The 12525-nt window shown below is 42.5% G+C and overlaps 1 protein-coding gene across 1 annotated transcript in view; it reads right to left on the minus strand.

Moving 5' to 3' along the window:
* The window catches only part of IGDCC3 (immunoglobulin superfamily DCC subclass member 3), a 156452-nt gene that overhangs the window by 40743 nt on the left and 103184 nt on the right, over positions 1–12525 (minus strand). Inside the window, 4 exon segments of the mRNA XM_088452705.1 lie at positions 697–855; positions 1820–1957; positions 2040–2170; positions 4628–4772. Coding sequence (XP_088308831.1) covers positions 697–855; positions 1820–1957; positions 2040–2170; positions 4628–4772 — 573 coding nt within the window.

Here is a 12525-nt window from a genome sequence, read left to right on the forward strand (position 1 = left end):
ATAACTTTATAGCTTATTTGATGTATTGTTACAAATGTGTATCTTTTTATTGCTAATTACTACGATACATGAAACCTTAAAAAGAACATTTATTATTGTATCAATTGTTTTTATGTTTGCTATCAGTACATAATATGTTATTTTTAGTTAGTAAATAAAATACACAATTGTAATATTTAGTGGCTGATTTTAATTCCAGCGCAGTTCTATTATATCGATTCATTTTTTTGTGGGGATAGCAATTTTTTCCCCTTGTTTATCTGCAGCAGGTAACAAGGTGAGAGATTTGGTTCATTTACTGAGATGGATTATTAGTCCACATTTTTGACAGTTCAGCTTCCATAAATCACATTGCACACTTATCTATTTTGCTGAAACGGGTGCTAAGTCAGGTTTTCTGCAATACGCTTGCTCGCCTTATACATGTATTGCATTAAATGGTCCTGCACTCATTGGGAGTAACACTGGTTTGAAGATTCATGAGATTGTAGTTTATATATGTCCTTTTTAAGCTTTGAGCCAGCATTATTTCAGTATGGGCACAAGCTGCTGAAGTCCAATGGGACTTTAATGTAACATTTCCATGTGACTCATGAGGATATGGCACCTCTGAGACAAGCCGTGGCTAAGCACCACCCTACTCTTTCAGCCCAGTAAGGCATGCTCTCCTATATGAAGGTACCTTGCTTTGCTTACCCTGCACTACAAGTCTTCCCTGTGCTGTTCGGCGCACCCTGGTTCCAGGCTTGTTGGCGGCACATACGTAGACTCCAGAGTGATGCACAGTAAGGTCTGAAATCATGAGGTTCCCTGTACCTAAGACCTGAATCCCTTCCACACCAATAGGACGGCCATCTGCAAGACAAGCAAGGGCATATTTATCAAATACATCTCCACTTTTTGAATCCTAAACAACTTAATGTACAAACTTTGATTCTTATAAAGGTGTGTTTTCCCATGTACTGTATATCGTATGCTAATTGTTATTGTTGGGAACATTGGAAAGCTCAGGTTGACAATTCCCAGATATAATTCAGGACGGTAACAGTGAATAGGGGAGGGCAAGGAGATACACATAAACTATAGCTTAAAGGAATGGAATTAGGTATTCACATGTTTTATAGAAAGGCGGAATAATGCTTTAAAAATACAGAGCCTAGTCTGAATTACATGTATTTTTTTATTGTATGTGTCTTTTCCTACAGTTGAATCTGTCACATCATATAAAAAGCTGCACAGTGCTGTAGCAGATATGTTATGGGTTAATGCCTGAAAAAATGAACACTAAAATGTACTAAACTGTAGAATTATTGTATTAATAGAATTAGAATTATTTAGCCCTTGGGAATTGTCAAAAATAAATATAATTTGCTCAATCACAATTATGTGCCAGAGGAAATAAGCTGGTAGGGGGAGCTTGGTAATATTTTCTAAACTTCTACTGTATCAAAAATGTCCGGATAAATCCACTTCAGCATGACATTAGGTGGGATCACACAATACCCCAACAATGAACAGTTGTCGCTTCTCTAGGATAATAATATAATATGACACTCACAATAGTCACTGCGAGGAACACTGCTACACAATTTAATGAGGAAAAGACAATGGGGGCAATAGACAGTGGGTAATATTGAAATTTAATTTTGCAAATTTTAGGCATGACATTCCAATTAAGGGTAAAACCTTTATCAGAAAAGGCCTAAAACATTATAGATAGATGATATAGATCCCATATCTGTCTCGTATATGGCCTATATACACTAAGCCATTGTGATGTGACAAAAGGCTTACAGTTAAAACAGACAGCAAATCTTACCAAGTCGACTCCAGGACACAATAGGTCTCGGGTTTCCGGTAGCCATGCACTCAAGGATTGCCGTCTGGTGCACAGTCTTAGTGAGGTTCTCCGGACCAACTAGGATCATCGGATCCTTGTAACCAGTGTAGTGAGGACCTGAAGTAGATAATATCTTCTAAATGATTTCATATATTCATAGATTGAAGGCGATAAGTCACTTAGAAGTGACATGTTATACCTGTAACGGACAGCACAGCTTCAAGGCTTGTTTTAGCACCAGCTGCATTGGTAGCCACACAGCGAAAGGTGCCTGCATCCTCCACCTGGAGTGCAGTTATTTGCAGCACACCAGTGGGCAGCAAGGTGTACCTGTGTATGACAAGAAGTGGACACAGTTACATATATGTTGAGTTTGTGGGCATAATTCTGAGTCAGACACAAAGCGGCCGGCATCAATAGGGGAGTTCGGGGGTGCCGTCTGCACTCGGCTCCTGTCACAGTGAGGGAGCCAGCACTAAAAGTACACTGGTTCATGGGGGAAGCCCGCACCTCCAGGACCCCCCAGAGAGACTAAAACCAGGGTTCAGGTGCATGGCCCCACCCCACTCGCGAGGCCACACACCCTTTTTATGCGGGCGGCATTGCTAAGCTGCCCACTCCTACCCACACCAGAAGCATCAACAGGTAGGGACGCCACTGTGTGGACCGCACCGGGTGACACCAAAATGCAGACTCCTCCTCAGTGACCAGGAGCAGGGCGCTGCACTATGATGTTAGTTTGCACGACCCAGCTCCCAATCACTGAGCAGGAGCCGGCAGTGCGAGGAGAGTCTCTAGGGGCAGCCCGGCATCTCCGGCAGTGCTGGGCACGCCCCCAAAGTGATGAAACAAGGAGAGTGCCATGAGGACACAACCCTTCCAGTAAGGCCACGCCCCTTTTCAGTGCATGCAGGAATTTTACTTGCCGAACTGGGTGTGACCTACTCCAGTAACGCCACTGGGCCATTAGTCAGCGACAGCCAGATTTACTACCTTATGCTAATGCAAGCATCCTATGCCAGTATTTGTGCAGCTTTGTGAGTATAGTGGCAGCACCCACTTTTTCCATTCCCAGCCATCATTAGTATTGGTACTTCCATGCCGGGTGCAAAGAATCCATATAAAACAGACACCCCATCTGTGTCCGCATGCCTCCAACAAGTACATAAATCAGGCTACACACCCATGACACTCCCGTGACACGCCCACATGGCATATCTGCGTCCGCACAGTTGCCCCCCAGAAATGCCCTTTTCACGGAAGGCTAAAGCTGGCCACACACTAGACCAACTTACATCCAACCAGCCAACTTGTTGATTGGTTGGAATGAAAATCTGGTAACGTATGAGAGTAAATGATGATCAGCAATTTGCTCCTAAATGCCAGAAAACAGATGAAAATGGTCGTTCAGACAAGTTTGTTAAATGTTTGATCTAAGCTATTTGTTCAAACAACAGTTTTGGTCCATTTTCCAGCGTTTGGGAGCAAATTGCTGATTGTATTCCTTACCAGATTTTCATTCCAACCAATCAACTAGTTGGCTGGTTGGACAGATAATCTTTAGATGTGTGGCCAGCTTAAGTCCATTCAAGATCCGACTCTCATAGAGCACCTTCCCGCTGCGCATGCTTCATGCTATGCATGCGCCTGCATCTGCTGTTTGTTGATGCATGCGTAGTCTACAGAAAATTGTGAGATGTGTCCAGTTTTGCACTTGGGTCCAACTCAGATTCTGACCCCCTGTGCCTAAAAGTAAATGCAGAGGTCTCAACGTGGTGACGGGAACAGTAGTGAAACCAAACATCAGGTTGGACATCTGTATGGACAGTAATACAGTTCAAAGGGACTTACCGCGAATAAAAGTATATACAGTATTATTAATATACAGTACCTGTACACAGACCTAGGAGAAATATTTTGCCCAGCGGGACACAGTAAAAGGCTTTATAGTAAAAATGGAGACGTTGTCAGACAGTTAATTTATATTGGCCTATGGCAGAACACCATTGTTTTATTCTGTGTGCTACAGAAATCAAGGGGATACAGGTAGCATGTCGACATTCAGAATTTCGACATTTAACATGTCCACACTCATATAATGTTGACATGATCAAAATGTCGACATTATGAATGACATGAAATAGGGCTAGGTTTAGGATTAGGGTTAGGCTGTGATTAGGGTTATGGTTAGGGTTAGGTTGCAATTAGGGTTAGGTGGTTGCAGTTAGGGTTAGGCTGCAATTGGGATTAGAGTTAGGCTGGAATTACAGTTAGGTTTAGGCTGCAATTAAGGTTAGGCTGCAATTAGTGTTAGGTTGCAATTGGGATTAGGGTTAGGCGGCAATTAGGGATACGGTTAAAATTAGGATGGAATTAGGGTTAGGATGGAATTAGGGTTAGGATGGAATTAGGGTTAGGGTGTAATTAGGGTTATCGTTATGCTGCTAATGGGATTAGAGTTAGGCTGCAATTAGGGATTCTGTTTGGGTTAGCCTGGAATTAGGGTTAGGATAGAATATGAGTGTCGCCAGCTTGACTGTTGGCATTCACAATGCCAACATTTTAAAAATGATGACATTATATTAGTGTTGACATTGTGAATGTGTACATTTTAAGTGTCAGCATTCTGAATATGGACATACAGTATCATCCCATACCCAAAGCAAGACCTATTACATGACTGGTAGTGAGGTTACTGGATGCAGTAGCCTGTATACATACATTGTGCGTTATGTACATAGACACAGATGACCTGCAACAGAATGGATCCCACTTCAAATAATGTACCTGGGGTTTTCTGTATCAATTATTTCTCCATTCCGTTGCCATACAATCTCAGGCTCTGGCAGACCATGAATCTGGCACTGGAACCTGGCGACGCCACCCTCCTCTAGATTGGCATCCCGGGGAAAGACGTGAAAATCTGATATGGCTGTGGGAAGAGGTGAGGATTACTCAGACAAAGAAAGAGGCTGCACATGTAATACACCACAGTTTCATTCATACAATTACTCTTGAGGGAAAAATCTACTCAATAAGTAAGTTGTGATTGATTATCTTTAAATATTTACTCTACTACCCTCATTATTGTCCAATTATTTATTATTATTAGCTAAGTAGTGCAGTGAGCAGCCATTTTGCTTGACTACCACTCTCAAGCATAAAGGTAACTTGTTGTGTTGTATTGACTCCATGATTGATGATCATATCAGTATAGTTACAAAAACGATTCCCTTCTTTATACAAAAATAAAAAAAAAACAAAAACAATGAAATGATGCAATACAGTGAATATACAGTAATTGAGATTAAAAACTGAATAGATGCATAATAATGCTACAAAATGGCATATATTTAACGTGACAAGACTGTTCTGTCCTCTTTATAAATAATTACACTGTATAATACTCAGTATTACCTTCTGACATAACACATTTTACTTATATTAATGAACTGAAATTTGCAAATGGAATGACTGATTTCTGTGCAATATAAAGTAATGCTGGTAGTGTATTACCATTTCCATATTTGTATGTGTCCATGTGTTTCGTTGCCACCCCATCACATACACTAGGGTGCCAGCACTACTGCTTTGATTCTCACTCACCCAACTATCCTTAGTGCTGTCTCCCTTTACTCTCACACTATAACAGATGGGGGCCATGTGCCAGCCGCTGTAATATACCCCTAGGGTGGACCCTCTCCGCTCAGGTATTGTGCAGCAGTCACAGTCTGATCCCCCTAATTGTTTGTCCTCACACTTCTCTCTAGTTTTATTTTTTTTAAAAAGGTGAAAATATATTAAAGAGAAATTCTGTGTGAGATTGTTGTTAATCAGCGTTATAGTATTTGCGGGAATTTCTGTAGCAAATTTCCAGCAGGACCAGATGTCTTATAAAAACACGCACTTTTCACCATTTAAAATACTCAGTTTTAGAGACAGTAGCTCACAAGCATAGAGGAAAATAATAAATGACAGATAACATGCAGTATAAAGAAAATAGATTTATCGTGCAGTTGGTCAATACTAATGGTGCATACACACGGTCAGATTTTTATTCAGATCTGAACGATAACGATTAAAAAATCGTTCAATCGTTTATATCTGAAGGAAAATCTGACATATATGTCAGATATGTCAGATGAACGATTTGAACGATGCACGTTCCCGATGGTCAGATAACGATATCTGACATCTGATGTGTTTGCAGTCTGACTTGGACGATTCCATTCATTTTAATGCAGTCAAAAATCGTTCAATTGTTCAAATCTTTGGTAAAATCGTTCAAATCGTTCAATTGTTCATCTGACAGATCTGAGAAATCTGACAAATCTGACCATGTGTATGCACTATAAAGGTGCATACACACACAACGATTTTTTGAACGATTATCGATAACGATATCGTTTATCATTCAATCGTTGGAAAAATCGTTCACTTTCTGAGTTAAAACGATGAACGATTTTCGTTCATGCGCGTTCACGTTTGTAGTTCAGTCAGACTGACCAACTCAACGATTTTCAGTAAGCAAAAATCGTTTGTAGTTCAAAAAAATCGTTCATTACATTTAGTAAATGAATGATTTTAGTAATCGATTTTCGTTCATTTTTCCCTTGAAAAAATGAACGAAAATCATTTACTAATATCGTTCATTTACTAAATCGTTATGTGTGTATGCAGCTTAACAAATAGGGACGTCAACAAGGAACCCTTAGAATTTAGGATTGTCCCTGGAAATTAGGGACTGTTGGGAACTACGCTATAATAAAACATGGGAGCAGTAAGATTTTAATTAAGAAAATAAAAAATAATGTTTAATTTACATAAATGCACCAACTACTGTATATGAAACATGTTACATTATTAGGGAACAGGACTTCCTATATGAAGCAACATGGCATGGTGCAAAGAGTTACTGCCATGCTCCAACTCGACCTTTCAGAATTAAAATACTTTTATTGCAACGTGTAAAAATAAATAAATGTCCTTCAGTGTCCACTAATAACATCACTCAGATTAATACAGTGGTTCCCAAACTGGCTGCAGTGGCACCCTGGGGTGCTGTGATGCACTTGCAGGGGTGCCACGGGTTGGTGGTCCAGGAAAAGATCAAGTTATTTATGGTCAATGTGATAGGCAAAACCAGTCCTGGTGGCCGCCTATCATAAAATATGTGGACAAACAGAAGCGCAACCCTGTCCACAACCATATAACTGAACCCAAGGATGATAAAATAAGCACAATTTATTTCAATTAATAATTTTTACTGAATTTCTCAACTAAAAACTTTTGGCCTAGGGGTGCCGTGAAAAAAAAACTGCTGGTACTCTAGGGTTCCGTGATTCAAGAAATTTGGGGACTCGCTGGGTTAATAGAAGCTCAGCGACAATGAAACAAATTTATGGTCTTATCTGAGGACTCGTCAATAATATAGGTTTTACCCAATGGTCGGAGACCATTTTATGCCCCTAGTGACAACAGGACAGACTCTGATCTCTGCCCAGTTACAGGGCCCTGTAGGACACCCCTGCCAAGCAGATGAGTTGCAGCATGATTGGGAAGCAGCCTCAGGATTTGACCTACATTTCACTGGAGCAGGATTAATGCAGCTTGTGCAGAAAATCCCGAAGAACCAGTGCCACTCATAACGTCTGCCAAATGTATAACAGGAGGTGAAGGGTTAACCTCTTTAGTGCCGCAACAAATCATGGAAGTTCGATGCCACTGAATAAATAGAGCACTAATTACCTTTATCATTGTATTTTATTGGAACCTGTTTTCTACTAGGCATCATTTCAAACTATTTACCATTCATACAGTATCTCAATGTTTGATTCTTACATGTTAACAAATACTGATTTTACTGGGGACTTACATTTAACCCTTTGCTTTCAACATCTGATCAAGTCAGAATTCATTATTTAAAATGAAATAAAATTAGTGGAGAGCATATAGTTTTTAACACTACTTTGTTTAAAAAAAATATCTAAGGGCACATAACTGTACTGTATTTCCCTAGAATGGACACTTCGGGCCTGATGCAGAGTTTTTTTTTGGAAAATGTCTGTAAATGTCTCTTTAAAAAAACAGAAAAATAGTGTATTTCTGCCAATATGTAATGCCATACACATCTTTAGATGTGACCGACTACCAGGGTTGCCTACCTTCTAATATTCTCTTCCCGGGAGAAGAACGGGTAAGAGAAGCAGCAGGGGGCCGACGGGGGCGGGGCTTGACGATTTGCGTCATTAAGCCGCGCCCCCTCGTGGTAAAATTGCCGCGATTGGGCACAATTTACATAGGGGGCGGGGCCAAATGCTGTGATTCATGCAGAATCACAGCTTAAGCCCCGCCCCCTTCACGGAGACCCGCGATTGCCGCGGGTATTCTCCTAATTCTGCCCACTTCACTAGGAAGTGGGCAGAATGCGGGAGAAATGCCTACCCTTCCGGGGGTGCGGGGGGTTACCCGAAAAATCGGGAGCCTCCCGCGAAAACCGGGAGGGTAGGCATGTATGCCGACTACACGTCAGCAGCATTATGCCTATAGCAGAAACACAAAATTTCTGTACTCTAACTGCATGTTCACTCGCCTTTAAATCCATATACTACTTTCTAGTAGTAAGGAGGCACAAGTGTCAGATACACACAAGCCTGCATATAGTTGCAATCTCTTTGAGGGGAATGTACGAATGCACAGTGTGAATTTGCAAAGTATACACCATGGAAATTCAGCTGAGAATTAGGCTCAAAGTGTTTCAGCTCTTTAGGACCATACACTTTCTCATGCAGGGCAGGATTGAGGGGGGGGGGGGACGGGCTGTCTTAACAGCAGTGTGGGCTCTGGGCAAAGCAATGCACTGGGGCCTGTAGACACCCATTCACGGGAAAAAAAATTAAATGGTCAATAAAATATATAGTAAAAGGAGCCGCGAGTACTCACCTCAGTCCCAGTTTCACTTCATCCACCGGCTTCAGACCAGTCAGATAGAGTCTCCATGCATGTGTGGGAGGTCTGATGGGCATGCAGGAAGGTTTAGTTTTATTGACCATTTACATTTTTTTCCCATGAATGGGTGGGTAGGGGCCCCAGTGCTTTGCTTTGCCCAGGGACCATACTGCTGTTAAGACAACCCTGACCATTCAATTTTACATCATACCACGTAATTATTAACCAATACTTGGCACACGTATTCTCACATATAAGAGGGAGGGTGCGCCGATGGAACCTGCACACATATATATCCATTCGATTGGGTTCTTATACGTATGCAACCTTATTAGTTTACCTATTGTTACGTGAGTTTAGGACCACTCACGGCATCAGGCTGCCCCTCTGTTCTCATTAACTATCATTTAGTACGGCTTAAATCGCTTGTCTTCTATATCAGAGATATATTAATGTCAGTGGGGGAGCTAGGGTCTTAGTTTATAGGAATATATACGCCCATAGGTGGAGCTAGACACGCCCTTAGGGACGGGCCATGCCCCCCTCAACGGCACGGCGCATTCTGCTGCAATCTCCCTGAAAGTATTTTTCAAAAGTAGGCAAGTATGCCATGTTGGACTCTGTCACCTGATGTCCACTAAGAGCACTGCTCCCAAACCAGTTGATCACAGCATCCAATCCTAGGGGATCTTCCCCTATAAATTTCATTTCCTGACTGGCCTCTGTTGCCAGTACAATGTTGTTTCTGCTGAAGTTACAGCTCTGTGCTGAGCTCCCAGGTACTTTGTATCGGACTGGTACCAGTCTGTGTGATTCCAGTTCCAAGTCACTGATATCTCTTGGTTAAGTCCGCCTGCGTTAATTTCCACACTCCCCATACATTAAAACCAGGGCCGTAGGTAGGGTAGTGCGGCCGGTGCCATCGCACAGGGCACCACAGGTCAGGGGGCGCTGTTTGGGCCTGTCAATTTTCTGTTTATTATCATTCTTGCTTGTAGCTTCCTCTTATTTCATCCCCAGCATCTCCTGGCCTCTCCTATCTCTTCCCTGGCCCTCCATGAAGCCATGGCCCTTTTTGGGTGTATTATGTCCCTTTCAAAAATGAGGGGGATGCCAATGCTCTTTCTGGCACAGGGCACCAAAAAGTCTAGTTACGGCTCTGATTAGTACATTAGTATGGGGATGTAGAAATGATGCTATTCATCAAATTCCAAAATTATGTATTTTCGGAATTTGATGGTGTTACTATACGCCACTCTCAGGTGGCGTATAGCGGGTTACACTTACATGCTATCAGCTGGGCAGGTCCTCCTCTGGCTCCGGCTGCTGCTCCGACTGCGTTCTCCCGGCAGAACACAGTAAAGTTTAAAAAAAATAATAATAATATATACATATTTTTTTGAACTTTACTGTTTTGTCCTCTTCAGAAGGGAGGTCGGGGTCCGCGGCTGCAGTGGCCAGGTAAGTGGGGGACAGGGAGGTGAGCATAGGGGAGGAGGAGGGGGTTTGGGGGGACGGACAGAATTACCGCAGCTGTAGACAGTGCTGTGCATGCGCCGTTTTTGTGAACGTAACGGCGCATGCGCAGCACTGATTACAGCTGCGGTAAGGTAGAGCAGGGAGGTAAAAGTATCTATTTCCTGAAAAGCTGTCATCGCAAAAATGACAGCTTTTCGGGATAGTTATGGAGAGGAGGAATGATGAATTCCTCCGGTAATTAGGTAGAACTCCATGCGAGTTCTAAAACTAATTACCTCCATCCATATCTTAGTTATGATGAATAGGCCCCATAATGATACTACCTCCACCAGCACTAGCTTCATTGTAATCAGGGGCGTAGGAAATGGGGGGAGGGGAGGGGGGTGTCAGAGGGGGCACTTGATTTCTGTTTCTGTTGGGTTGCGCCCCTATGAACTTTGTACTCGCCAACTGTGGTCATCTCTGTTTACCAAAAATGAAATTATCTTCATATTTGTTCTGTGAACATTTTCTTTTTACAAACTCTTTTTTTTTTCTTTTTTAGAAGCCCCACTCATTTTGCTAACACAATTTGCAGTAAGCGTAAGCACACATGAGACAGGAAGCTGTACTTCCCACTGACTGTTCTTGTAAGCTGTACGACAATGGAACACAGAGAACAAATGACTGCAGCCTACGGACAGTTTAAAACCTTACCAGCAGTCTCATTGTCGCCAGATTTTAGGATAGACAATGTTTAAAATTCAATAAGTAATTGGTAGTTAATATTAATAATTATATTAATTTATTTAATAATGTATAAATACATTTTTATAGTAAAATAAACAATGAAACTGGGGTTGGCCAACCCCAGAAACACTGACGAAAATTAACATAGGATTTGGAGTCTTTGTATATCTACAGTCACTGCTACAACTGTCCTAAAACGAGATACCAAATGCAGGAAAAAGGGGGCTCCATGCCCTATAGTATTCCTTGGCCTTTTGCCCCCCCATGAACATATTAGTTCCTACACTCCTGATTGTAATGGCTCAATACTTAATACAATTTTTATGACATCACATGCAAAGGTGCAGCTGGGAAGATATAGGCCCTCATTCAGAGGCGGTCGTAAGAAGCGATCGCTCTCTCTGAATGAGGGCGGCTGCTTCATTTTTGAAGTGCGGCCTCCTGGTCGTTAGTTGAGCTGTGGGTTACCACCCACAGCTTAACGACCGACCAGGTTGATGGTCGCGATGGTGATCACCATCGCGACCATCGGGGCTTACGACCAGACCCTAAGGTTGGGTCTGGGCACTCGTAAGCCCCAGAGAGCTTTCTGCTCTGATGGAGCAGGAAGCTCCCCACTGACATCACTGATGATGTCAGTGCGGCCGCCCACAAAACGGTAGGCGTTCGTTAAGAAACGCCTCCGTTTTGGAAACCACCCCCCCGGCCCGCCTACCAAACGGGGCTAGCTGTCGATTAACATCGACAGCCGCCCCTTTGGTAACGAGCTCCAGAGCGACAGAGTTTCTCTGTCACTCCAGGGCTTGCGCACACGCAGTGCGGCCGCTGTGCGTGTGCCGGCCTAACCATCGAGTCGGTTACGAGCACATCGGCGCTTGTGACCGACTCTGAATAAGGTCCATTGATTCTAAACAAAAAAAAAAAGATGTAATATTCCCTGTTGTCTTGTTTTACTACATTGTCATGTGGACACCTAGGGGTTAAAGGATTGGAATTAAGTAGGGAAACTGAACTGTAATCGCTTAGATTAGAAGATATACAAAATAAGATATTTAAAGAACATGAAGACAAACTGCATGGTGGGCTATGGCAGGGTTAATGCCACTACTGGTTGGCACAAAACCAGCTGAAGCTGCTGCCCATCTTTGGAAAAGTAGGCCAAATTCCCACATGACCACGCTTTCCAGCAAGTCCTGCTCACTTAGGGAGACAGAGCTGAAAATAGCTCCTGTGGGAACTGTGACAGGAGAGACCAGCCAGGGGGTAATACATTATGCCACCCAAATCAGTAGTGTTCAGAGTCTACAGACAGTGTTATAGCTAGCTGAATATGCCCTTAATTAAAGATTCATGTGGATAAATCCGTGTCCTGAATGTAGGGAACAGCAAGTTTGTTATGCTCAACTGTTAGAATGACACATGACACAGGCTAGCCCTTATGTTTGACATTATGCACTGGCAGTAGCAGATTAAAAATGTATTGGGCATTGGCCGAACTATAGAACAGACCAACTTCTTCAACCATGTAT

Source organism: Taudactylus pleione, unplaced genomic scaffold, assembly GCF_031769625.1.
Source record: "Taudactylus pleione unplaced genomic scaffold, aTauple2 ptg000556l, whole genome shotgun sequence".
NCBI lineage: Eukaryota > Metazoa > Chordata > Amphibia > Anura > Myobatrachidae > Taudactylus > Taudactylus pleione.